This window comes from Schistocerca americana, chromosome 3 (assembly GCF_021461395.2).
Source record: "Schistocerca americana isolate TAMUIC-IGC-003095 chromosome 3, iqSchAmer2.1, whole genome shotgun sequence".
In the NCBI taxonomy this organism is placed as follows: domain Eukaryota; kingdom Metazoa; phylum Arthropoda; class Insecta; order Orthoptera; family Acrididae; genus Schistocerca; species Schistocerca americana.
In genome coordinates, this window is record NC_060121.1 from 206,499,855 (window position 1) to 206,527,268 (window position 27,414).

The following is a 27,414-nucleotide window of genomic DNA, read 5'->3' on the forward strand; positions in this document are numbered from 1 at the left end:
GATCTCCAGGCGGGGACTACTCAAGAGGACTTCGTTATCAGGAGAAAGAAAACTGGCGTTCTATGGATCGGAGCATGGAATGTCAGATCCCTTAATCGGGCAGGTAGGTTAGAAACTTTAAAAAGGGAAATGGATAGGTTAAAGTTAGATATAGTGGGAATTAGTGAAGTTCGGTGGCAGGAGGAACAAGACTTTTGGTCAGGTGAATACAGGGTTATAAATACAAAATCAAATAGGGGTAATGCAGGAGTAGGTTTAATAATGAATAAAAAAATAGGAGTACGGGTAAGCTACTACAAACAGCATAGTGAACGCATTATTGTGGCCAAGATAGACACGAAGCCCACACCTACTACAGTAGTACAAGTTTATATGCCAACTAGCTCTGCAGATGATGAAGAAATTGATGAAATGTATGAGGAGAAAAAAGAAATTATTCAAATAGTGAAGGGAGCCGAAAATTTAATAGTCATGGGTGACTGGAATTCAAGCATAGGAAAAGGGATAGAAGGAAACGTAATAGGTGAATATGGATTGGGGCTAAGAAATGAAAGAGGAAGCCGTCTGGTAGAATTTTGCACAGAGCATAACTTAATTGTAGCTAACACTTGGTTTAAGAATCATGAAAGAAGGTTGTATACATGGAAGAACCCTGGAGATTCTAAAAGGTATCAGATAGATTATATAATGGTAAGACAGAGATTTAGGAACCAGGTTTTAAATTGTAAGACATTTCCAGGGGCAGATGTGGACTCTGACCACAATCTATTGGTTATGAAATGTAGATTAAAACTGAAGAAACTGCAAAAAGGTGGGAATTTAAGGAGATGGGACCTGGATAAACTGAAAGAACCAGAGGTTGTACAGAGTTTCAGGGAGAGCATACAGGAACAACTGACAGGAATGGGGGAAAGAAATATGGTAGAAGAAGAATGGGTAACTTTGAGGGATGAAATAGTGAAGGCAGCAGAGGACCAAATAGATAAAAAGATTATGGCTAGTAGAAACCCTTGGGTAACAGAAGAAATATTGAATTTAATTGATGAAAGGAGAAAATATAAAAATACAGTAAATGAAGCAGGCAAAAAGGAATACAAACGTCTCAAAAATGAGATCGACAGGAAGTGAAAAATGGCTAAGCAGGCATGGCTAGAGGACAAATGTAAGGATGTAGAGGCTTATCTCACTAGGGGTAAGATAGATACTGTGTATAGGAAAATTAAAGAGACCTTTGGAGAAAGGAGAACCACTTGCATGAATATCAAGAGGTTTGATGGAAACCCAGTTCTAAGCAAAGAAGGGAAAGCAGAAAGGTGGAAGGAGTATATAGAGGGTCTATACAAGGGCGATGTACTTGACGACAATATGGAAATGGAAGAGGATGTAGATGAAGATGAAATGGGAGATATGATACTGCGTGAAGAGTTTGACAGAGCACTGAAAGACCTGAGTTGAAACAAGGCCCCCGGAGTAGACAACATTCCATTAGAACTATTGACAGCCTTGGGAGAGCCAGTCCTGACAAAACTCTACCATCTGGTGAGAAAGATGTATGAGACAGGTGAAATACCCTCAGACTTCAAGAAGAATATAATTATTCCAATCGCAAAGAAAGCAGGTGTTCACAGATGTGAAAATTACCGAACTATCAGTTTAATAAGTCACAGCTGCAAAATACTAACGCAAATTCTTTACAGACGAATGGAAAAACTGATAGAAGCCAACCTTGGGGAAGATCAGTTTGGATTCCGTAGAAATGTTGGAACACGTGAGGCAATATTGACCCTACGACTTTTCTTAGAAGAAAGATTAAGGAAAGGCAAACCTATGTTTCTAGCATTTGTAGACTTAGAGAAAGCATTTGACAATGTTGATTGGAATACTCTATTTCAAATTCTGAAGGTGGTAGGGTTAAAATACAGGGAGCGAAAGACTATTTACAATTTGTACAGAAAGCAGATGGCAGTTGTAAGAGTTGAGGGGTATGAAAGGGAAGCAGTGGTTGGGAAGGGAGTGAGACAGGGTTGTTGCCTATCCCCAATGTTATTCAATCTGTATATTGAGCAAGCAATAAAGGAAACAAAAGAAAAGTTCAGAGTAGGAATTAAAATTCATGGAGAAGAAATAAAAACTTTGAGGTTCGCCGATGACATTGTAATTCTGTCAGAGACAGCAAAGGACTTGGAAGAGCAGTTGAACAGAATGGACAGTATTTTGAAAGGAGGATACAAGATGAAGATCAACAAAAGCAAAACTAGGATAATGGAATGTAGTCGAATTAAGTTGGTTGATGCTGAGGGAATTAGATTAGGAAATGAGACACTTAAAGTAGTAAAGGAGTTTTGCTATTTGGGGAGTAAAATAACTGATGATGGTCAAAGTAGAGAGGATATAAAAAGTAGACTGGCAATGGCAAGGAAAGCGTTTCTGAATAAGAAAAATTTGTTAACATCGAGTGTAGATTTAAGTGTCAGGAAGTCGTTTCTGAAAGTATTTGTATGGAGTGTAGCCATGTATGGAAGTGAAACATGGACGATAAATAGTTTAGACAAGAAGGGAATAGAAGCTTTTGAAATGTGGTGCTACAGAAGAATGCTGTAGATTAGATAGGTAGACCACATAACTAATGAGGAGGTATTCAATAGAAATGGGGAGAAGAGGAGCTTGTGCCACAACTTGACTAGAAGAAGGGATCGGTTTTATAGGACATGTTCTGAGACATCGAGGGATCACCAATTTAGTATTGGAGGGCAGCGTGGAGGGTAAAAATCGTAGAAGGAGACCAAGAGATGAATACACTAAGCAGATTCAGAAGGATGTAGGCTGCAGTAGGTACTGGGAGATGAAGAAGCTTGCACAGGATAGAGTAGCATGGAGAGCTGCATCAAACCAGTCTCAGGACTGAAGACCACAACAACAACAACATCCCTATACATCTTTTTATTTAAAAGAAAGGTCTTGGTTCAAATTAACAGCTCTTTTCATTGAAACAATAATCAGAGGAGGAATTATACACAAAAATACTTTAGTGCAGAAAAGTGTATTCCAGAGCACACCTAGTCAATAACTTGCCAACAACTACAAAAAGTTACTACAGGTAAAGTACAGTTTGTGTGGGGTACAAATGATTTATTAGCAGCCAAAAATTCTAAATTTTTGATGTTTTCAACAAAGTCAGTCTTTGTACACATTTTTTAAAGTTTCGCATAATGATAGTACTTTGGCACATTCACAGTGCATTAATGGGATCTATGTACATAAGCACTGTAAGCCAATAATATTATGAAAAGATTAGATTGCTACTCACCCTAAAGATGACTACATTGAGTTGCAGACTGACACTACAAAAAGACTGTGACACATTGAGCTTTTAGTCAAAGCCTTCTTCAGAAAGGAAAAGAAAACCTTACACCATTCAGCAAACACATCTCACACACACGACTACTGTCTCCAGCTGTTCCATTCAGAATGCAGCAGTGCAGCATTGGACAGAAGCAATAAACTGGAATGAGGCAGGGAAAGGGCAGTTGTGGCAGCGTACAACTGGGGGAGAAAAGTCACTACTGCCTTGCGGAACATACAGGGACTACATGGTGGCAGGACAAGGCTGACAGGAACAGCAACAGGAGGCTGTGGAGAGAGGCAGGTGGAGGGAGATGGGGAGCAGAAAAAGAGAGGAACAGTAAGGGGAAAAGACTGTTGAGTGCATTGGCAGGGAGTTGCACACAATGAGGGTGAGGGAACATGAATTGAAAGGAAAAGATGATTTGAGGAGTGGTGAATGTATTGTAAGGATAACTCCAATCTGTACAGTCCAGAAAAGGTAGTGGTGGAATGGAGGATACCGATGGCCAAGGTTGTGCTGGATGCCATGCCACAGTGTGGTCCACTTTGCTCGGGGCCTTAGTTTGGCAGTGGCCATTCATTCTGGTGGACAGCTGGTTGATAGTCATGCCAATATCAAAAGCTGTACAATGATTGCAGCAGAGCTGGTACATGACATGGCTGCTTTCACATGTAGAATGAGGGAGGAGGGCATCTCTTGTCATGGGAAATATGCTGCCGTCAGTTTGCAGGTCATGATCTAAAGAGAATCTCAAATACACTGGCAGGCCAACAACATTAAAGATGTTATATAAGGAATCATTTGTGTTTCACATTGCTACTTACAGCGTGTAGTCTTGAGTGAGGAAGGTTACAAGCTGTCAGTTGAGTGATTTTGATGAAGGGCAGTTGACTGATCTGTGCCAGGTAAAAAGGTCACCACTGCAACAGAAGTGGAGCAAAGTGACTGAAGAAAGCCCATTAAATGCGATGAGCAGTTTGAAGACACCACCTAATAAGGAGAGAATGAGATGTACTGGAAAATGACAGTTATGCTAAATGTTGATTAATGTTTGAGGCATGTATCACTACCAGTCCAACAACATAAATGAACATGTGCATGGTATAGTCAGTTTCTGGAGGAATGGTATTGTGCTAAAATGATGATGATGTTTGGTTTGTGGGGCGCTCAACTGCACGGTCATCAGTACCTGAACAAAGTCCCAATTTTTACTGAGTCCAATCATTACACAGTACAAACTAGCCACTGTCACGAATAATGATCATGATGATGGTGATGATGATGAAATTATGAAATACAAACACCCAGTCCCCAGGCAGAGAAAATCCCCAACTTTGCCAGGAATCAAACCTGAGACCCTTTGTTCCAGAGGTAGCAATGCTAGCTGCTAGACCACGAGCTGTGGACATTGTGCTGAAATACTGGTTTATCTACTATGCAATGGGCCCTGGCTTCATTTTCAAATTTTGCACATTGTTGAGACACAGCAGGAAGGCATTACATGAATGAACTGGCTTGTGAATTCAGGAGATCTGAATCCTGTAGAACATGTGTAGGTTTCCCACGAGAAACTTGTTAGGTATGAGATACTATCCTTCAGATGCTACAAGATGCAGAAGTCATACTTAAGGAAAATAGGGAATCAGACAAATACAAAATTTGCAAATGCCCTGTGGAGAATGAGACCTACTCTTAACCTCTCTCTCTCTCTCTCTCTCTCTCTCTCTCTCTCTCTCTCTTCCATGTGGAAGAAACCCTTATGTGTGAATAGAAACAGAGACACACTAATGTGTCACCATTTTTTTGCATGTCCTTTTGTAACTGCAAGGGAGGCTTTGGCCATGGACAGAAATCTATTCCTCTAATTATACAGTATATTTCACAAAAGGTTTGGTAGTCATGTCAGTGTGCCCAACCTAGAATTTCAGCACAGCTATTTTCATATAGTAGTGCTCTATGCCAACCATTGCAACAAAAAACATAAGTATCAAAAATTTTGTGGATTTTCAGAATAGTATCTTATGTTTAATACCAACTAATTTGAGAACTGGTTTTACCTGTTTATGTGCCAGCCGGCCAAAAGGAGAAAGAAATGTGAGAGAAAACTGATTGATTTGATTGTAAAAGCATAAGGTGAGGTACTGAAGGAATATCTTTGTCATTGTACAATCAAAAAAATTTTGTATCATCTCGGTTCCAAGATTCTGGAATCTGTACGGAAAATTGGAATAGAAATCAACATAAACATCATTTCCTCCCTCTTTACTGCTCATGAAAACCACACATTGTATGTTATACTACCATGCAGTGAGACCTTCAGAGTTGCTGGTCCAGATTGCTGTACACACCAGTACCTCTAATACCCAGTAGTACATCCTCTTGCATTGATGGGTACTTGTGGCATACTATCCACAAGTTCATCAAGGCATTGTTCGTCCAGATTGTCTCACTCCTCAACGGCGATTCGGTGTAGATCCCTCATAGGGGTTGGTGGGTCATGTCATCCATAAACAGCCCTATTCAATCTATCCCAGACATGTTTGATAGATTTCGTGTCTGGAGTACATGCTGGCCAATCTAGTCAAGCTATGTTGTTATCATAAAGGAAGTCATTCACAAGTTGTGCACGATGGGGGCATGAATTGTTGTCCATGAAGATGAATGCCTTGCTAACACACTGCCAATATGGTTGCACTATTGGTTGAAGGATGGCATCCACATATACAGCTGTTACGGCACATTCCATGACCACCAGCAATGTACATCTGCCCCAAGTAATGCCACACCAAAACAGCAGGAAACCTCCACCTTGCTGCACTCACTGGACAGTGTGTCTAAGGCGTTCAGCCTAACTGGGTTGCCTTCAAACACATCTCTGACAATTGTCTGTTTGAAGGCATATGCGACATTCATCGGTGAAGAGAACATGATGTCAATCCTGAGCTGTGCATTCAGCAAGTTGTTGGGCCCATGTGTACTGAACTGCATGGTGAGGTGGTTGCAAAAGTGGACCTCCCTTGGGCATCGGGAGTGAAGTTGCACATCATGCAGCCTATTGCGCACAGTTTGAGTAGTAACACGACGTCCTGTGGCTGCACAAAAAGCATTATTCAACATGGTGGCATTGCTGTCAGGGTTCCTCTGAGCTGTAATCCATAGGTAGTGGTCTTGGGCAGCCGGAGCGAGGCATGTCCTAGGCAGTTCCTGTCTCTCTGTATCTCCTACACGCCCGAACAACAACACTTTGGTTCACTACGAGGTGCCTGAACACTTACCTTGTTGAGAGCCCTTCCTGTCACAAAGTAACAAAGCGGACATGATTGAACCATGGTATTGACCATCTAGGCACAGTTGAACTACAGACAACACAAGCCGTGTACCTCCTTCCTGGTGGAATGACTGGAACTGATTGGCTATTGGACCCCCTCCATGTAATAGGCACTGCTCATGCATGGTTGTTTACATCTTTGGGTGGGTTTAATGACATCTCTGAACAGTCAAAGGGACTGTGTCTGTGATACAATATCCACAGTCAACATCTATCATCAGGACTTCTGGGAACTGGGGTCATGTGTGTATATCATGGTAAGAAGAATAAAGTCATGAGCAATTAACTGGGCTATGGTTATTGATATCAATCACCTGCTCATCCTTCATGACCACACACCCTACCACTGCTCATACTGAATGAAATCACTTGTACATTTGTAATTGGTTCAAGTTTATGTTAAATCCTCAAGTGCTAGCATTATCAAACCCTGGTCTCTTACAGTGAGAAGTACAGAAATTAACTTTTGCTCTTTATACAGTACGTGTAATGAACAACATCTACAACACTTCTTGCCTCATTTTTATCTTTTACATTGCAGATCAGAAGCATTACATAAATTTTACCTACGAAGTGCAGAATTTGCCACTAGATCTCTATGTACTGATGGATCTGTCTGGCTCAATGACTGATGATAAAGATAAATTATCCAGCCTTCAGCAATCACTAGAAGAATTTATGAACAACATTACATCAGATTACAGAATTGGATTTGGCGCCTTTGTGGATAAACCCACAGCACCATACATCAGGACGCACGAGGACTGGTAAGAATATAGAAGTAGTGTCTGAGAAGCTTGGTGAATAGACTGGTATCTAAATGGCAATGATTGTGGCTTGGCTACATCACAAGATTGAAAAACAAGTGGCTGATGGAGAAATCATAGAATTGTAACAGAAAAGTGATACAGAGAAGCTGAGGAAATCTCAAGTGAAACTGACTTGCAGTCTCACAAGTATTTACTGAAATTGGATTGCAACTAATCCAGCCAGGTAATCTTGGAAGCATTTAGTGGTCTCTCTGCCAGAGAGAACCAAAATTCATGAACAGTAGAGGTGTTAGCAATGAGAGATTTGTATTTTATTTCATTTTACTCTTAAGAATAAAGAACAGAAGTTTAAATCTTCAATATGTTCTTCATAACATTCAGAATTCCCATTAGCTTTGCATGCACTGCTAAGTGTGTTATTTTTCATTACTTTTAAGGATAAAACATCCATGCAGAAATCGAAGTGTCCCTTGTGATCCAGCTTATGAATTCAGAAACCACTTGAGCCTACAAAAAAATATCACGTTGTTCACTGTAAGTTGTTCTAAACATTTTACTTTCTGTACAGTGTGTAAATAAATCTGCATCTTTACCCATTGTTAAATGCATTTTACAGGAAACAGTTCGAAAAGTGAACATGTCTGGGAACTTTGATGCTCCAGAAGGAACTTTAGATGCAGTCCTCCAGGCTGTCACATGCACAGAACGCATCAACTGGCGCAACAACTCTCGCAAGGTGGTGTTGGTAGCCACAGACAATGGATTTCACATAGCTGGTGATGGCAAGGTCTGAAACATGTTTTCATTTTGTGAAAGTTGTTCTTGAGCAGTAATCTGTACTAATGACCATAAAACAAAGGTTCTTCAAGATCTGTTGTGCTAACCAAATAAGTTTTATATTCAACATACAGGTGGCAGGAAGAGAAACACCTACCACAGAAAATAGTGGCTCTTATTGAACTAGCTTCCTAAGCACATAGCAACTAATCAGCTCTGTCAAAGAGCAAATTGGAACTGTGACAAAATAGCGTTGGCAGTATAGATAAGTGACAGTTAACAATAATTTATTAAAATAACTTTACTTAAATATGATGATGTTGACGGTCCCTCACAAGGTTGTTAAAATTCAATAACTATGAAACTGGTTTATTCTTGAAACCAGTGAATAATGACTGATTAAACTAGTAAAATATCCAGTCTTGCTCTGCTGGCAGTGAAAGTAGAAGTATCTGGCACTATCTTCTGATACACGCACACTGCAGGACTTAGCAGGTACTGTGATACTGCGAGAGACTGACAAAGTGGAGCTGTGCACACACTCAACCCTCGCAATAACAAGGCGAGGGGGACTTTACATCCCCCTTTTGAAAATATTGCAATCTATTCAGTACTTTACTTTTTAAAATTTTCTAAAAAATATTTACTGTCTTTAATGAAGTCTTCTTCCAGATTCTATGATGGTTTTACATTTTTTGTTTAAGCTTAATCAGAAAATTTGAGTTTAAGGGAGGTGGTCATAATGTCTCTCCTCCTTGTTAGTTGATGTGACTTCCCACAACGGCCTTCTTACTCCACAAATAATAGCATTATGTGACTTTAGAACACATGGACATTATATTTCTCTGGGTTGGCAGCAACATTGGTCTCAACAATGATTCATTTTTCTTTGGTTTTTATTGTTTCCTGTTTACTGACACTTAGTCCAGTGTTAGAAACAACTGGGATTGAAAATCTATTGACAGTCCCTTACTGACAGAGAAATATTACAGATTTTGGAAGACTCTGCAGATTCTCAAATTGAATTTGATGAAACTGATGACTTAGTGAATGAACCTGAAGAGGAATGTGTTGTGCATGAGGATGTGAGCAGTGATAGAGCACCTACAGACACTGAAGATGAACTCTGGGCACCTGAAACTGGTGATGCAGCTTGCGAGGTTAGTGACAAGTATATTATGAGTACTGGAAAAATTTATAGCTCCAAACCTCCTCACATTAGAAGATGAGTAGCAAAAAACATAGTGACAGAAAGAGAAGGCATAAGAGATGAAGATAAAGTAGGATCAATAAGAGAAACATTTCAAAAGCTTTTGTCTCCAGAAATTTTCAACATCATAATAAAGCATACCAATGAAGAGCCATTGAGGCAGAAAATATCTAAGACAGACAGACTTGAACCCATGGTATATATAGAGCTACTTATTATTATGGGGAAGGAAAGTGGCAGTAAGTCATCTGTTAAAGATTTATGGTCCTACACCTCAGGAAGGTTTGTTTATACCATGAGCCAAACCAGATTCCAGCAGCTTACTGAAATAGTAAGATGTGATGACAGAGAGTTGCAAAGCAACTGCAGGAAATATGATAAGTTTGCTGCAAAATGAGAAGTTTTTGACAAAATGAATGAATTACTGTCAAAATATTAATCTGTTGGAATGCACACTGTTATTGATGAAGTGTTGTCATTGTTCCATGGCAGGTATCCCCTCAAGGTCTTCATGAAGGTAAAACCTGGTATATAAGGTGTACTTACATGCATGCTCACAAACGCTAAAACTAGATATGTTATCAGCATGAAGCCTTATTCTGGAAAAAGAAATGATGATACACAACAATCAAATTCTGCTGCAGCTGTGGTCAAACACCTGGTGGTTGCTACACATAATTCAGGGCAAAATGTCACCACAGACAGATATTACACTTCAATTGATTTGGCTGAAGATATATGGAGGAATCACAAGCTAACTCTTGTGGGAATATTACAAACTAATAGGAAACATATACCTCAAGAACTGAAAGACATCTCAAGATGACAATTATGTTCTAGTAAATTTGCTTTCACTGAAACTAGTTCTGGAAATTGTTGTGACAGTGCCACGACATTCAAAAGTGCCGCTACGTTAGTACGCGAACACGGCGATAGAGGCGCTCCGCAGCTCGGCCGAGCGCGGGAGCGCCACCTGGTTATGAACGGCGCCGGCCGCATGTCACGGCCCGGCAGTCGAATGACAGTTATGGAGTTAGTAACATGTAACCCGTGAGTGTTTCTACTTTTGCATCTCCACGCACTTTATTAGTGATTAAAGGTTATAACACTTTTTGGCGACGAGGTCGGATATTTTTTTTCCTGCGTTGTGGACTTGTGTGTTCGTGTCGGGGCAGACATGGAACAGCTTATGCAAGCGCTTATTGAACAACAAACACAGCTGACGGCTGCTATTCAGGCGCAACAAACACAGCTGACGGCTGCTATTCAGGCGTTGTCGACGTCGCTTACTCATCGTCTGTCTTCCTCTTCTCCGCCTCCGTTTCCTCCTTATGACGAGGCCGCTGAAGACTGGGAGGATTATGAGAAGCGTTTGTGGCAACACTTCTTGGCTTTCGGTGTTGTCGACGCTCCTATGTGTAAGTCGTTATTTCTATCTTGGATTTCCCCACGGATCTATCAGCTGTTATCTCAGTTAGCCCCTCTGCGGGAACCTGCCTCTCTGTCCTTCCAAGAAATGTGTGACTTATTGTCTAACTATTACCGAAAAAACACCCATGTCGTTGCCGCCCGCGTGGCTTTCTACCGGTGTCGTAAACAGCCCCATCAATCTTACCGGGCTTGGGCGGCGGAACTACACGGTCTGAGTCGGAAATGTCAGTTTGTCACGGACACTCATCATGAGTCTTACGCTGATTCAATGGTTCGGGACGCTATTTTACGGCTTGCTCCTGATAAAGAGGTTCGGCAACGTGCCTTACAATTGCCAAACCCATCGTTGTCGGAAGTTCTCAGCATCGCTCAATCGTTTGAAGTGTCTCACGCTGCTGATGCGCAAATAGACGCGTGGTGTGATGTAGGCGCTGTACACACCACTTTCGACGCAGACAATGTGCCTGCTTCACAGGAAAACGACGATGTGGCGGCGGTGCACTCGCGTCAACAACGTCGCGTTGGGCCGCCACGCTCGCAGCGAAAACAGCAACCACAGAAGCAGGCTCGTTCCGCCCTTCCTTCTTGTCCCCGTTGTTTCGTACAGCATGACAGAGCCACGTGTCCAAAACGTTGGGCCATGTGTAATTCATGTAGGAAAAAAGGCCACATTGCTTCTGTGTGTCAGTCCCCTAAAGTTCCTGTCGACGAGGATGAGGCATCGGACATGGATGTTAACTGTGTGCTTTCTCAAACGAATAAGTTGTTTGTTACTGTTCGTGTTCTGGATAAAGACATTCGCATGCAAGTGGACACTGGCTCTGCAGTCACTCTCATTAATTCTCGCACGTATTTGGAGTTGGGCTCCCCTCCCTTGTCTCCCGTTACGCGAAATCTACGAACTTATAATAAGCAGAAAATCCCTATTGTTGGCCAGTTTGATGCTTCCACTGCCTACAAGTCTGTTGTTAGGCCCCTCACGTTTTATGTGGTGGATCATGCTGGCACTGAAAACCTGTTCGGTTATGATGCTTTCCAGTTGTTCGGGTTTTCCATTGCTGATGATGTGCACCTCATATCTGAGGACATTTCGTATCCACAGCTGGATGGCTTGTGTTCTGAATTCTCGTCCGTGTTCTCTGCTGGTCTGGGTCGTGCCAAGGATTTTGAAGCCCACATTACTCTTAAACCTACGGCTCGCCCTAAGTTTTTCCGGGCACGCCCTATCCCAATGGCGTTGCGTGCGCCTGTCAAAGCTGAGATAGACAGGTTAACAGCTTCGGGGATTCTCCTTCCTGTTACCTCCAGCGAATGGGCATCGCCCATCGTGGTGGTTTCTAAACCAAACGGGAGTCTGCGATTGTGTGGTGATTTTAAAGCCACTGTCAACGCTCAAAGCCTCATTGACACTTATCCTCTTCCCCGTCCTGAGGAGTTATTTACCAAGCTCGCTGGGGGCCAGTTCTTTTCCAAACTTGACTTATCGGAGGCGTACCATCAGTTGCCGTTGGATGCCTCTTCCAAGGAATTTCTCGTCATCAACACTCCTTGTGGGTTGTATCAGTACCAGCGGTTACCATTTGGCGTCGCTAGCGCGCCGGCCATTTTTCAGCGGTTTTTGGAACAGCTCACGGCTTCCGTTCCCGGCTGCATCAACTACCTGGATGACATTGTTGTCACGGGGGCCTCCACTGAGGAGCACCTTCGCAATTTGCGTTCACTGTTTCGGGTTCTGCATTCAGCAGGGTTGAAGTGCAATCTGGACAAGTCTCAGTTCTTCCAACCCTCCATTGTGTATCTTGGTTTCCACTTGTCCCGTGAGAGTATACGCCCTCTACGACAGCACGTTGCGGCCATTACCGCTCTACCCCGGCCGTCTACGGTCAAAGAACTTCAGGCGTTTCTAGGCAAGGTTGCTTATTATCACAAATTCATTCCCTCCGCGGTGGCGGTGGCTCATCCTCTGCATCAGCTGTTACGCAAAAACATTCCTTTCTGTTGGACCGCAGAGTGTGAGCAGGCTTTTGTCCGCCTGAAGGCTCATTTGCAGTCGGCGCCTTGTCTTGCCACATTCCGTCCGGGTCAGCACTTGGTTCTGGCGACTGACGCGTCACAGTATGGCCTAGGGGCTGTTCTCGCCCATCGGTATGAGGATGGGTCGGAACGACCCATCGCCTACGCTTCCAAGACCCTCAACGATGCCCAACGGCGTTACTCTCAAATAGAAAAGGAGGCGCTCGCTATCATTTATGCTCTGAAAAAGTTCAGCGTTTTTTTGTATGGTTCTAAGTTTCACCTCATCACCGACCACAAGCCGCTGGTCTCTCTGTTCAGCCCCTCGGCGTCGCTTCCGGATAAGGCAGCTCACCGCCTGCAATGTTGGGCCTTATACTTGTCTCGTTTTCACTATGAGATTCACTATCGCCCCACGGCCCAGCACGCCAACGCTGACGCGTTGTCGCGTTTGCCGATGGGCCCCGACCCGGTTTTCGATCGCAATGAACTCCTCTGTTTCCACATTGATGAGGAAGAACGTCGTGCGGTCGAGGGTTTTCCACTTACAGGTTCGCAGGTCGCGTCGGCTACTGCGCGGGATCCGGTCCTGCGTCAGGTGATCAGTTTTGTTCAGCGTGGTTGGCCGGACAGGACCAAGGGCCGGGCGTCGGATCCCCTTCGCAACTACCATGCCTTGCGCCTTCGTCTGTCTGTTCGTGAGGGTGTTGTTCTTCTGGCCACGGATGGCGCATCTCCACGGGTTGTGGTGCCCGCCTCTCTTCGCAAAGCTGTTCTCAAACTATTGCATGGGGGCCATTGGGGGATTTCTCGGACTAAGTCCCTGGCCCGCAGGCACGTTTATTGGCCCGGTATCGATTCGGATATCGCCCACATGGTCGCTGCGTGTGATCAGTGTGTTCAACAACTGGCTGCGCCTCGTACTCTGCCCTCTCCGTGGCCTGATCCGGCGCAGCCGTGGGAACGGGTGCATGCTGACTTTGCCGGCCCCTTCCTCGGCACTTATTGGCTACTGTTGATTGACGCCTTCTCGAAGTTTCCGTTTGTTGTTCGCTGTCCGTCGCCCACCACTGCGGCGACGACGCTGGCTTTGTCAAAAATCTTTGCGCTAGAAGGTCTTCCATCCACGATTGTCACGGACAATGGCCCTCAGTTCTCTTCGCAGGCCTTCCGTGATTTTTGTACTGGACAAGGGATTCATCATGTTACAGCACCGCCCTTCCATCCGCAATCGAATGGTGATGTCGAGCGCCTTGTCCGCACTTTCAAAAGCCAAATGAAAAAATTCCTTAGTGATTTTTCCACAGATGACGCTCTGTTACAATTTCTGAGTTCTTATCGCTTCACGCCTCTGGGTGATCGCAGCCCTGCTGAACTCTTGCATGGCCGCCAACCGCGCACCCTACTGCATCTGCTTCACCCTGTCAGGCCTTGTACTGTGTCCCCTAGTGCGGGAAAATACCAGGTGGGCGCCGACGTGTGGGCACGGGGGTATGGATCTCGCCCTAAATGGATTCCAGGGGTGGTCCAGGCTCTTCGCGGCCGCCGGCTTTGTGAAATACGTACGGACGACGGCATGGTTGTTCGCCATTACGACCAGATGCGCCCACGAGTGGTGCCCACGCCGGTACCACCGCCCCTTTTTTCGTCTCCACCAGCCCGAGAAGCCAGTCCTGTCGCTGCTGCCGATCTTCCGGGCGTGTTGCTGCCGCCGCCGTCGCTACCGCTTCAGAGTACGCCGGAACCGGCCCCAGTCGCGACGCCGCCTTCTCCGGGACCCATCTCGCTAGAGCACACCCCCAGGTCCACGACACCTATGGATGCTGCTCCGGAGTTTTCACCCATCATCTCGTCCAGGAGGCACGTTCCACGCGCCAGCTTCCGTCCTGGACATTTTCGACCATACTCTCGTGTTTCTCCGCGGGATCTTCTCGGGACCTCCCAAGAGGCCATGGATGTCTCCGCACTGCCCGTGTCTCCATGAAAGTGAGCGTTTTTTTTTCAAGGGGGGAAAAGTGTTGTGACAGTGCCACGACATTCAAAAGTGCCGCTACGTTAGTACGCGAACACGGCGATAGAGGCGCTCCGCAGCTCGGCCGAGTGCGGGAGCGCCACCTGGTTATGAACGGCGCCGGCCGCATGTCACGGCCCGGCAGTCGAATGACAGTTACGGAGTTAGTAACATGTAACCCGCGAGTGTTTCTACTTTTGTATCTCCACGCACTTTATTAGTGATTAAAGGTTATAACAGAAATATTCCAGTCACAATTGTTTCTTATATATGCTGTGAAAAACCCAAAATAAATCTTCTGTTTGTATCATCTCAACAGTAGGACACTGCAGCTGGTTCACCTACTGACACTAAGAAGAAAACAGTTATACATTTATATTATAATGAGACTAAAAGTGGCATTCACATGATAGATCAAATGGTGATGAAATATTCAACTAAAAGGGCTACAAGAAGGTGGCCGCTGTCTGTTTTCTATACTCTTGTGGACATAGCAGCGGTGAATAGTTATACACTATTTTTGTTGAACTTCTTGGACTGGAATAAGAAAAAACTTAATAAGCGACAACTTTTTCTTCAAAAACTGGGGCTACAGCTCATGATACCATACATTGAAGAAAGGGCTACAAATATTGCAGGCCTGATAAAGCCTGTAGTTTCAAGTGCAGAGGGTATTCTTGGATGGAAAATCAGGCAGAAATTTGGTGCAAAGGAAGCTCATGGAGGTAAAGGTAGATGTCATTTATGCGTTAGGGAAAGCCGTTCAAAAGCAGAAAAGTACAGCAAAGTGAACAAAACAACCACAACCTGCAATAATTGTAAGAGATACACATGTGGTAAACACAGCAAAAAAACTATTGTAATGTTCCAAGTCTGAGGTAGATTCTGAAGAAAGTGGTGAATAATTCTTCTCACAAAACTATGTTATGTACCTAAGCTATTTGTATGTTAACTCAAGTTTTTGTAATATTTTTAATTATAGTAAAGTGTACTTCAGTAGTACTATGAAGACTTTTACTACAACTCTTTCTCAAGATAATTAGACTCAGTAAACTTAAATGCTGAAGTAAGTGAAAGATATAAAATGAATTTTTTAAAACAGTTTTAAAAGTAATATTCAGGTTCTGGATCCTGATTATGCATCAATAGATCTTTCAAAAGTATGTTATTAATATAATTCAAGAACAATTAATAAACTTTATTTATTTTAAAATTTTTCCTTTATGGTAGGCACAAAGTACCCCCCGCCATCCCCCTTGGTAATAAAAATTACTGAAAATGAGTTGGTACATCGAGGATTAAATCTGCAGTTTGAAAATGAATGTTCATTTGCAAACTATTTTATTTTGACTAAAGTTCAGTCTTGATCACACCATTTATGTTTCAATGACATAGGTAACCGGTTTCGGTTATTTTTACATAACTATCATCAGACCCATGGCTCCCTTAGGATGGTAGGCGGAGCTCTCCTCAGCTGCTACGAAGTCAACAGTTGACTTCGTAGCAGCTGAGGAGAGCTCCGCCTACCATCCTAAGGGAGCCATGGGTCTGATGATGGTTATGCAAAAATAATCGAAACTGGTTACCTATGTCATTGAAACATAAATGGTGTGATCAAGACTGAACTTTAGTCAAAATATAAAAATCTATTGATCACTGTATTCCAAAAATGTTTACCAAAATTGCAAACTATTTGCCCAACGTCAGGTGGAAGCAGGATATAATCCCTGTTATGTGTGCCCTTTGTGATGTCAGACCATAATTATGTCAGATAGACAGGACTATGAATTATGTATGGCAGACGCATAATATGGTCTGTTATGTACATCTTCTGTGGCATCTGACCAAAATTATGTTACATTAAGCTGAAGAATGGCCTTACCTTGTGGTTCCCTCGATGTGTATGCCTGCATACTGTATCTACCAAGGGACACAGGAAGATTAATGAAGAAAGACTGTGCCTTAGTGATGTGTTACAGACTGAATAGTAAAAAGGGAAGACAGGAACAATTTATATGCTTGGCACACCAGGATGTGTCTGTTTAACCTGCCTGAGATAATCTTTGTGAGCACAGTTGCAGAATTTATTTATCCAGACTATCTACTAAGTTTATGTGACACACAGCAGTCATATCATAGCGAAGGAGGATGTCACAGCAAACACACTCACCAGATGCATTTTCTTCACACAATACTCACTGCTCAATGAAAGTAGTATCTTGACCATTGTGAGTGAACCCACTAGCAGTGTGATAACTTCCTGCTTGCAAATGACTCACAGTTTAGCCTGCAGTGTGATTCTGTCCATTTTTTGATCTGAAGTGCCTGTGGAACAGGATACTAAAATCTGCTGGCATTCAGAGAGGGACTGATGTGATGGTGACAGAGTTCACATGAAGTATGTTAGGGCGTGAATGATGTCACATGGTCTGATTTTCTTTCTTTGCACCAGTATCACTTTGAAACATGTCATACTGGTGCCAGGGCATCTTTTAGTACACACTTTATTACCATGTTCAACATTTTGCACACATTTTGTAGGTTCTTTAACTTACGGGCTTCCGAGTATCTTATAATCATGGGAAGGTTCATTGACATTTCATTGTATAAATGTTGACTTAAACTGCATGATTACTTACTCATATCTCAGCATTTATGGATGTTGAATGTCAAGTGACACTTTCAAAATCTACCTCTAGTACCAACATTACTTAACTTTTTTTACACAGTTATCTTCAACTCTCAACTGTCATAGGTCATACATGACTTCATCCAACCACTGCTTCTGGAGTCTGTCAAATTGGCATGTTCCATTAGATCCACTGGCCATCACAGATTCTACTCAAAAGTTTTCAGGCTTGAGAGAGACACATAATCGAGAATGAATTTTCACTCTGCAGCAGAGAGTGCGCTGATATAAAACTTCCTGGCAGATTAAAACTGTGCGCCAAGCCAGGACTTGAACCTGGGACCTTTTTCTCTCACAGAGCTGTGAGGATGGTCATGAGTCATGCTCAGGGAGCTTTGTTTGTAGAGAACTTGCCCATGAAAGGCAAAGGTCTCAGGTTTGAGTCCCTGTGTGGCACACAGTTTTAATCTGCCAGAAGTTTTATGTCAGTGCACACTCTGCTGCAGGGTGACTATTCATTCTGGAAACAGTCTCACAGGCTCTGGCTAAAGCAAGTCTGAGGTATATCCTTTCTTTCAGAAGTGATAATCCTGCAAGTTTTGCAGGAGAACGTCTGTGAAGCCTGGAATGCAGGAAATGCGGTACTGGCGGAAGTAAAGCTCTCAGAACGGGTTGTGAGTCGTGCTTAAGATAGCTTAGTTGGTAGGCCACTTGCCCGTGAAAGGCAAAGTTCTCAGATTCAAGTCGCAGTCCAACATACAGTTTTAATCTACCAGGAAGTTTCACATCAGTGTGCTTTCTGCTGCAGAATGAAAATTCTTTCTGGAAACAGTTCTCCAGATTGTGGCTAAGTCTTGTCTCCACAGTCTCCTGTCTTCCAGCAGTGCTAGTCCCACAAGTTTCACAGAACGTCTGTGAAGTTTGGAAGATAGGAGACAAGGTACTGGAGGATGGAGAGCTGTGAGAACAGCTTATGACTTGTGCTTGGGTAGCTCAGTTAATAGAGTACTGGCCTACAAAAGGTAAGGGTGCCAGGTTCAAGTCACATTCTCGCATACAATTTTAAGCTTCCAGACCTGTTAATATAAGAGCACATTTTGCTGCAGAGTGAAAATTCATCCTGGAAACAATCCCCCAGGCTGTGGTCAAGCCATATCTCCCCAATATCCTTTCTTCCAGCAATGCTAGTTCCACAACTTTTGCAGGAGAACTCCTGTGAAGTTCAGAAGATAGAAGATAGGAGATGGAAGTAAAGCTGTGAGGATGGGCCACGAGTTCTGATTGTGTAGATCAGTTGATAGAACAGTTGTCTGTGGAAGGCAAACGTCCTGGGTTTGAGTTCCAGTCTGGCACAGGTTTCAGTGCCTGTCTTGTCTGACAAAGTTGCCCTGCCTGCATCTCATGGACAACATTACATTGTCAGTTATTTACACAGTTCTTGAGTCTTCTTTCTCCACCAGATATCCATATCTGGCATTGGGCCAATGATATGCCTCAAAATATTCCAGTAACAAATAATAGTTTATTATCTTCTTCCTTTATAGTAGTCATGGCCTTCAGTCTTTAAAGTAGCACTAGAGCAATCATTATTTACATGGCTTTATTTTAGGTTTATTGTTAGATATAGTGTAAGTTCATAGTCTGTTTCATACTGAAGTATGTTCTGGATGTGTCAGTAATCTATTGCTTCATCATCAGCTTTTTCTATAGCAAGAACACAATTTATCGAACATAGTACTTTATAGGGCAACACATAGGACACAATATTGCATAGCAGTGAACATACTGACTAGACAACACTAATACAGGGCACAGAAGAGGCTGATCACTCATTTGCAATTGCTTAAATAATACTGTTTCCTGGGCAGTCCAGCAGAGCATGCCAGGGGAGCTGACACAGGTGGCTTCTATAAGCTGGCCTGTGAACTGTATGGACACACAATCTCTGAAATAGCGCACGTCCTGAGTGAAGGTACATCTCTCCTCCCTTCTAGAGGGGTAGGGAAACCACATACAGACAGGCACTGAAAAATACATGGTACAGAAAAAAAGCACTGGTACCGAAAAACCACTCGTACCATGGAAAAAAGCACTGATCTCACAAGGCCCTGAGATTATGAGTCATGGAAAATACCAATGATGGAGCTGACGTTCATAGGTAAGGGCTGTTTGGTACACCATCTCCCCTCTAATGAGAGGCAGTAGAACAGGATTTGGGCCAGCATCTCGTTAGTGACATCCTCATCAAGGTCAATGGGGACATCAGAAATGACAGCCGCACAGAACCTAACAACACAGGCAGCGAAGGTGACTGTGGCATCAAGTGCAGCGAGTGCTGCACTGGCAACGGTGGTCAAAAAGTGGTGCTGAAGGCAGGAACCCCAGACAGTGATCTTCCAGGCAGTGACTCCCGCTGCAGCATGAACTGGACCATCTGCAACACAGGAACAGGCATCAGCAGCAGCGGGGGAGGTGATGGGCCCTTCATGCATAGCCACAGCTGGCCAGAGTGTTGGAACATCTGCCCATCAGGAGTGTGGACAACACACAGGCACCAGACCAGTGGCACTCAATGACGGCAGGAACCCTGTTTGGCTGGCAGCAAAACCACGAGTCCAGACAGGCACACTCGGCCAGAACCGTTATGGAGCCAGCGACACCGGTGGACCAAGTGTCAGATGCAGCAAGTGAAGGAGGATCTGTGGGTGGCATCCATGTAGCAGCTTTGCCAGTCTCTTGTCCCCACCAGAGTGAAATGGTACAAACTCAAAAAATGGTGTAAAGCAGCTTCAGGAGGCCTGCTGGATACATACTTCTGCATCTGAGTTTTAAATGTCCAAACCATGCGTTCATCCTCACCATTAACTAAGGATGAAACAGGGGAGCTGTGACATGGCTAACAGGAGGAGGAGATTAGTGTTTAATGTCCCACTGACGATGAGGTCATTAGAGATGGAGCACAAGCTCAGATTAGGGGAGGAAGTCAGCCATGCCCTTTCAAAGGAACCATCCTGGTATTTGCCTGAAATGATTTAGGGTAATCATGGAAAACCTAAATCAGGATGGCCGGAAGTTTGAACCGTCGTCTTCCCGTCCAGTGTGCTAACCACTGTGCCACCCTGCTCATTGATACGGCTGACAGCACTAGCCTGGCAAAAAGAAGTATATTCTTGAGAAATAAACAGTGAGCCATTATCAATAACCATGCCATACGCAAGCCCTCGGTTGCAAAAACCTTAGACAGGGGAAAAATAGTGGCCACCGTGGATGTGGACAGACAACATGCCACATAGGAAAACTTGGAGTAGATGTCCATTATAGTGAGCCAATACTGATTTAGGAAGACCTACCAAAATCAATATGTAGATGCTCCCATGGGCACTATAACATTGGCCAGGGTGGAAAAGATGCCCGCAGGGCCACCTGATGCTGAACACAGTGAGTGCAAGTGGTGATAATCTGCATAATGACCCCATGGAAGACTGGCCAATACACAACCAGCAGGGGGAAGCTTCAGTGTGAGGGGCCCCCAATGACTGACCTGTAGTAGAAGCTGCAGTACATTACAGTATAAGGAAGTGGGAATCAGAACCCGGGGAGCAGTGTCCTCCGTAACTAATGAAAGAACCCTGTCAAACACAGAAAGGCGTTGCTGGTGGGAGAAGTAATTACACAAGGGATATGAGGCATTGCCTGGGGATTTTTTGGCCAACCATGTTGCACGAAAGTACAGGATCTGTGGCAACAGCTGATGCTGTTTGGCATTATTGATGGGAAAACCATTGACATCATTGTGGTTCTCAGTATCTAAATAGAAACAAAGCAGCTCATCCTGATCAAATGTTGGATCTGACCAAATCAGAAGGCAAGGTAAGGCATTGGCACTGGGCTGTTGTGCTGTCAGCTGGTAAGGAGAGGAGGAGAGCTGACCTCTGCAGACAATGTGCTCCCTTGTCTGGCATGGAAGCCAAAGGGCTACATAGACAACCAATGGCTTATGATCCATGAGTAAATGGAACTTAGAACCATATGCAAAGGTGTGAAATTTCTTGAGGGTGAACACAATCACTAAAGCCTCGTTGTCAATCTGAGAATACCACTGCTAAGAGGGATTTAAAGTCTTAGAAGCACAAGCAATGGGTTGTTCAGACCCATCCGCACATTTGTGCACCAACACCGCACCAAAGCCATGCTGAGCGGCATCTGCAGCCAACATGAAATGCTGATCCAACTGAAAAGTGGCTCAACAGGGTGCAAATTTAAGCAAAGCAAATGCTCAGTCACTGGCTGGGGAGCAGAAAAAGGCACATTTTTATGCACAAAAACTTATGCTAGTATACAACTTTACCTAGAAATGCCAGCAGTTCTTTAATGGAGGTCGGCCACAGCAAAGCTGCAATTGCATCAACATGGTGACCCAATGGCTTGACCCCTGTGCAAGAAACCTCAAAACCAAAGTACTCAATTGATGTCTGAAAAAGTTGAGATTTGGCAAGATTACACTTGAGACCTGCAGACTGCAAAACAGAAAACAACGATCGGAGATTACTAAGGTGACCTTCGGTGGAAGAATGCAAAAAAATATATTCTAGTTAACTGAAGCAGCCAGGCACAGAGGCTGTCAGCTGTTCTAAAAAATCCAGAAAAATTGGAGATGCACAACTGACGCCAAAAGTTTGTTGCAGAGCAAAAGGTGTATTGAAAACAAGAAGGCACCTAGTGGTCTCATTCAAGGGGTCCTGTAGGTACACTTCCAACAAATCAACCTTGGAAAAGAAGTGGCTACATGATAATTTTGCGAGTGACTCATCCCAGCAGGGCAAAGGATATGTATCTATCCCAGACTGTGCATCAATCGTATGACACTAAAGACACCACAGAGACGAAGCTTACCTATCAGCTTCTCAACAATGACCAGTGGTGCAGCCCCACAACTGGAAGAAAAAGGCTGAATGACATTGAGTGATGTCAAATGAATGGATTTGGTCTCAACAGAGTTGCACAATGTGACAGACACCTGCTCATCTGACAAAAATGATGGCGAATGGACTCTTTCATGGTAATATGGGCCTGAAATCAGGTAGCACAACCTAAATAAGGGGAAAACAGAGATCAAAACTTAGACCAGGGGGCCTCCAGTTGCTGATATGGAATTGATCTGACACTAAATTTACCTCCTCAATGGAGAAACCAAAAGTGTTAAATGGATCCAACAAGAACATGTCTGTAGTATGGGAATGATCCACTACTAGGAAGGTAAGACAGCGAACAACAGATTTATAAGAGACAGGAGTGTAGCTAACTGACTTCTGTGAAACCTATGTGAGGGGAGGGAAACCCAAGTCCATATATATTTATGTGTTTACTAAAGTCACTGCAACTCCTGTGTCCACTTGCATTTTTAGTGGTTTATTAAATACAAATTGTCAATAAATAATTTGTTCAGGGAGATAGTCACTGTAGAGATACAGTTTATGTCCATCAATACTTCTGCACCCACCATGTTTGAAGAGGAGTTACACACCAATTCAGTGTGGGCTTTCTTTCAACACTTGTTGCAGTGCTTTTTCATGGACTTCCCTATCTGATGCTAGATGAATAATAACATCACATACCATATGATCAGCATAGAATTCGTGATGGATAGTATGACAAATTTACAACTTCTCAAACCTTGAAATTCAGCAGCCCAGGCTTTGCAAGATTAGTTTGGGCATTTCCGACAACAGTAAAATTCTACATGCATTGCAATGACATCTGTTCTGCAACAGTAATAGGTTGAGAGAGGCTAGCACATTTCATCAAATGATAAGCTGGCTGGGTCTTGCAAAGATGCAAGTTGGCATAACAACTGATAAACACATGGCAAAATCCAGGAAAGGAAGAAAGCCCTACACAGGTTTGCATTGTCCATGGGAGGAACCTGAAAATGTGTCTTGTAGGAGTGCCAACTATCAGTCGATTCATCATATGCTGGAAAGGGTGATGGTTGTATTGACAGGAGAGTAACCTTCTGTGAACATGCAGAGGCCACCTGACTGAGAACAGTGGTGAGAGCCTGTTGTTCCACCAAGCTTGCTTCTGGGTAATGATATGTTGGAGTATTTCTTCCTCCGAGATGTTTGTCAGAAGACCTAGTACTGACACTAACATGCAGAGAAAACATAACCCTTATTCGTCACCAAGTTTTCTACAGCAAGAACAAACACAATTTATGGAACATAGTACTTTATAGAACAACAAGTAAGATACGGGTTGTGCATAGCACTTAACACATTGACTGGGCAACAGTAACATAGGGTACAGAATAGTCTCAGTACTCATTTGCAATCGCTTAAATAATATTGTTTCCTCAGCAGCTCACCAGAGCACACCAGGGGGCCAACTCAAGTGGCCACTATACATGAGCCTGTGAATTGTGTGGATGCACGATCTCTGAAAGTGTGTGTGTCAAGAGTGAAGGTACATCAGTTTTAAATGGTAGGTGCTCAAAAACATTTTGGTCTCCACTCCATACAATTAAGAAACCAGAGGTTGCTATGTACTGCTCTGGGCGCTCCCATGTATAATGCCATCATTTTCATCTTCTTAGTATTAATTTACAGGCCAGTTTTGCTTTCGTTTTAAGTGCTCTTTGCCTTGACCACTTAAGCTCCAACTGTATGACAAATGTGAAACCATCTGCAAATGTTATGGATTCATCCATTCATGTCGCCATCATTCTCATTTCGCTTCATTTCTGGATGACTCTTTCAAGTACTATGTTACACAGTATCAGTGAAGTGACACCACCTTATTACAATCTTCTGCATGTGTAGAATACCTTTGATATCTCAGCCTAGAACTTCATCTTTGCTCTTATTTCTACAGCCATATGTCACAGAGAAATCAATACATGTTGCCAAAACATGTTTGCTAAACTCACTGTACTTCTTCCAAAGTTGCCTCTTAGTATATATCTCTGCAACTGATAATCTCCAATAACCTGTTCAGTAGACTGAGCGAGGTGGTGCAGTGGTTAGCACATTGGACTCACATTCAGGAGGATGATGGTTCAAACCCATGACCAGCCATCCTGTTTTAGGTTTTCCATGATTTATCTGAATCGTTTTAGGCAAGTGCCAGGATGGCTCCTTTGAAAGGGCATGGCCAACTTCCTTTCCTCACCCAATGGGACTGATGACCTTGGTGTTTGGTCCCCTTCCCGAAACCAACCAATCAACCTATTCAGTACATGATACCTTTTTCTTTAAAACATGTATTAACATGTTGTTAAACTAACCTGCTCAAAAAACATCTTGCATCACCCTCATGACTTGCATAGTTGATGCTTTTTTAAAATCAAAACTTCTCTGTAAATACTCTTTTCACTACAGTAAATCACTATGCACAAGCATCTCTTAAAGGAAGCACAGTAAATATGCATTCTGAGTGCAGTTCAGTAGAGTGTGGAGGCTCCAGTTGTGTACAGAACAATCTTGTTTGAGTAATGTAACTTACCACTCACTTTCCACAGACAATCACTTAAGAACAAATTTAAAGTAAAATTTGTACACATCTAAAGGCAGAAGCACTGAGTTGTCAATAGGTACACAAATAAAAGGTACATATCTTGGGTAGCTTTTCAAATGGACTTCCTTTTTCTAGCTGTATGAAAAACATGCACACAAACACACAGTCGACTGAGCACAATGTAGAGGCGTACATGTGCATGTGAGTGACTGTGGGTGTGCTTTTGTGCATGTTTTTCCTACAGCTAGAACACGGAAGTGCATTCCAAAATCTAACCAAGCTCTGTACATTTTGTTTGTGTACCTATCGACAATGCAGCACTTCTGCCTTTCAGTCAGTCGACTACTTTAATTCCTAAATAATTTGTAATTTTCAACCAGAACTTTCTGTACATTATCTGTACTTATCTAATTCATTTGCAACTTTGTAATCCTTGTCAGAATTCTCATTTCCAGGCATTCATGTGGTTCACATGATCTAAGGCAGTGAGCTCAACTGCCATGTACAAAATTGTTCACATTGTATGCATTTTCGATTTATTAAATTTGTTGGGACACCATCTCTAATTTGCAAAACTTTTTAAATCAGACAACACGTTACTATTATCAAACACAATCATTCCAGGATGTTTCACTATGTACACTATGGTATGAGCTCCCCCAAAGAACATCCACAAGCAGCTCGAACTTAGAACTCGCTTGTATGATGACGTGCTTGAGTTGAGCAGTATCAAGACAGGCTTCTCTGACCTGTTTTTCACCCTTACAGTCAACATTTTGGTGACAGGTTCATCTGTCAAGGCTATTAGCACCACCCAGGGAGCAATTGTAGCTTAGTAATGCAATGGAGATGGTGAGTATTACTTTCGAGTGAAATAGAGCCTTCTGGTGAGTAAGATTGGATAGTCTCTTGTTAAGCTTTTAATTAATGTAGGGTTATAAGAATTTATGACTCTTTTGACATTACCTGACTTTATTTTAGTTTCTGAGTTTGCCTAAACTGCATTTAATTTGTTTTATTTGCTTCTGAGTGTAAACTGTCCCTTTCTGATCAAAAATGTATTTGCCTCACTGAGAAGGTAACTGTTGCTCACAAACATATACTTCCATTATCAGCTCCAGTGTATAGCTTGTGAAAGTGATACATAGCACTATGCAGTGCATTGATTTATTTATGGAAATTAGAAATAATATGGATACCACAGGAATATGTCTTGCACTGATTTACTCATGAAAACTGATTAGAATGTTGATAACAGAGCCACACTTGAAAAACATTTATTATGCAATGTAACGGTTTAGTAAACATAAAACATATATTATCTTAGCACAATGAAACATCACATTTGCTGGCTTAGTTGTATTTTCATTTTTAAGAAACATTTTACTGGGAAATGTTTCACTCTAGCACAAATTCTGTTTTCAGTGAATTTTAAAGTCCCAATTTGCATTTACCTGTTACTGATTTTCTTTTTTACATACTAAATTGGACCTCCATGCAAATAACACAGAATAATCATAATGTAGACACCAATTACAGTAAGAAAACAAAATAGAATAATAAAACACAGAACTGTGAAAAAATAAAATAAAAAAAAAAGAACAACACTAAACATGCAATATAATAATCTATTCATTTTACAAGTTTTAATAGCAGGCAAGATAATGTGTTCAAATTATAACATGATATTTTGTTACAGTTAGGGGGCATCATAATTCCAAATGACGGTGAATGTCATTTAGATAGTGAAGGCTACTATTCTATGTCAGTATCGCAGGACTATCCTTCAATATCTCTAATTACTCAGAGAGTTCAAGAAGAATCTGCGCATGTAATTTTTGCTGTGACAAGCAATAGAATTGAAGTGTATCAAGAACTGGAGAAGTTATTACTGGGATCAAGAGTTGAAGTTTTATTGGAGGATTCTTCCAACATAGTTACACTATTGCAAAATCAATACAATGTAAGTAATGACAAATTAATAAGAAATAAAGAAGTCAGTAATATTATTTCATCAGGTCTGTAAACAAAATGTCCATGTCATCATGTGATTCTGTCTTTACAAGTATTTAAGTACAGTTTTGCCGTGTGTCCATTTTGTGTTACTCTTAAACAATTTTAAATATGTATAAATACATTTGTTATGTTTCATCTTAAACTCTACTTTTGGGAAAGAAAAATTACATTCCATGGAGAAAAGTGTCTAAATACATCACTGTTCATGCTGTGTGTGGCATCAGGCTCTGCACTCAATGTGCAGAAACAATGTATCAGCACCGTAGTCATGTTTTCTGTCAAAATGAGTCAATATAGAGAACTAAATGAGTTCATACAGATCAGGACTGAAGGTGCCTTTAAATCTGGCCAATCTTTCAGAGGCATTTCTC

At 42.6% G+C, this 27,414-nt stretch overlaps 1 protein-coding gene across 1 annotated transcript in view; it reads left to right on the top strand.

Moving 5' to 3' along the window:
• Nucleotides 1-27,414, top strand: part of LOC124605976 (integrin beta-PS-like) — a 183,033-nt gene that overhangs the window by 99,332 nt on the left and 56,287 nt on the right. The window contains exons 4-7 of the mRNA XM_047137941.1: nucleotides 7,216-7,441; nucleotides 7,882-7,978; nucleotides 8,061-8,231; nucleotides 26,727-26,990. Coding sequence (XP_046993897.1) covers nucleotides 7,216-7,441; nucleotides 7,882-7,978; nucleotides 8,061-8,231; nucleotides 26,727-26,990 — 758 coding nt within the window. The remainder of the gene's footprint in view (nucleotides 1-7,215; nucleotides 7,442-7,881; nucleotides 7,979-8,060; nucleotides 8,232-26,726; nucleotides 26,991-27,414) is intronic.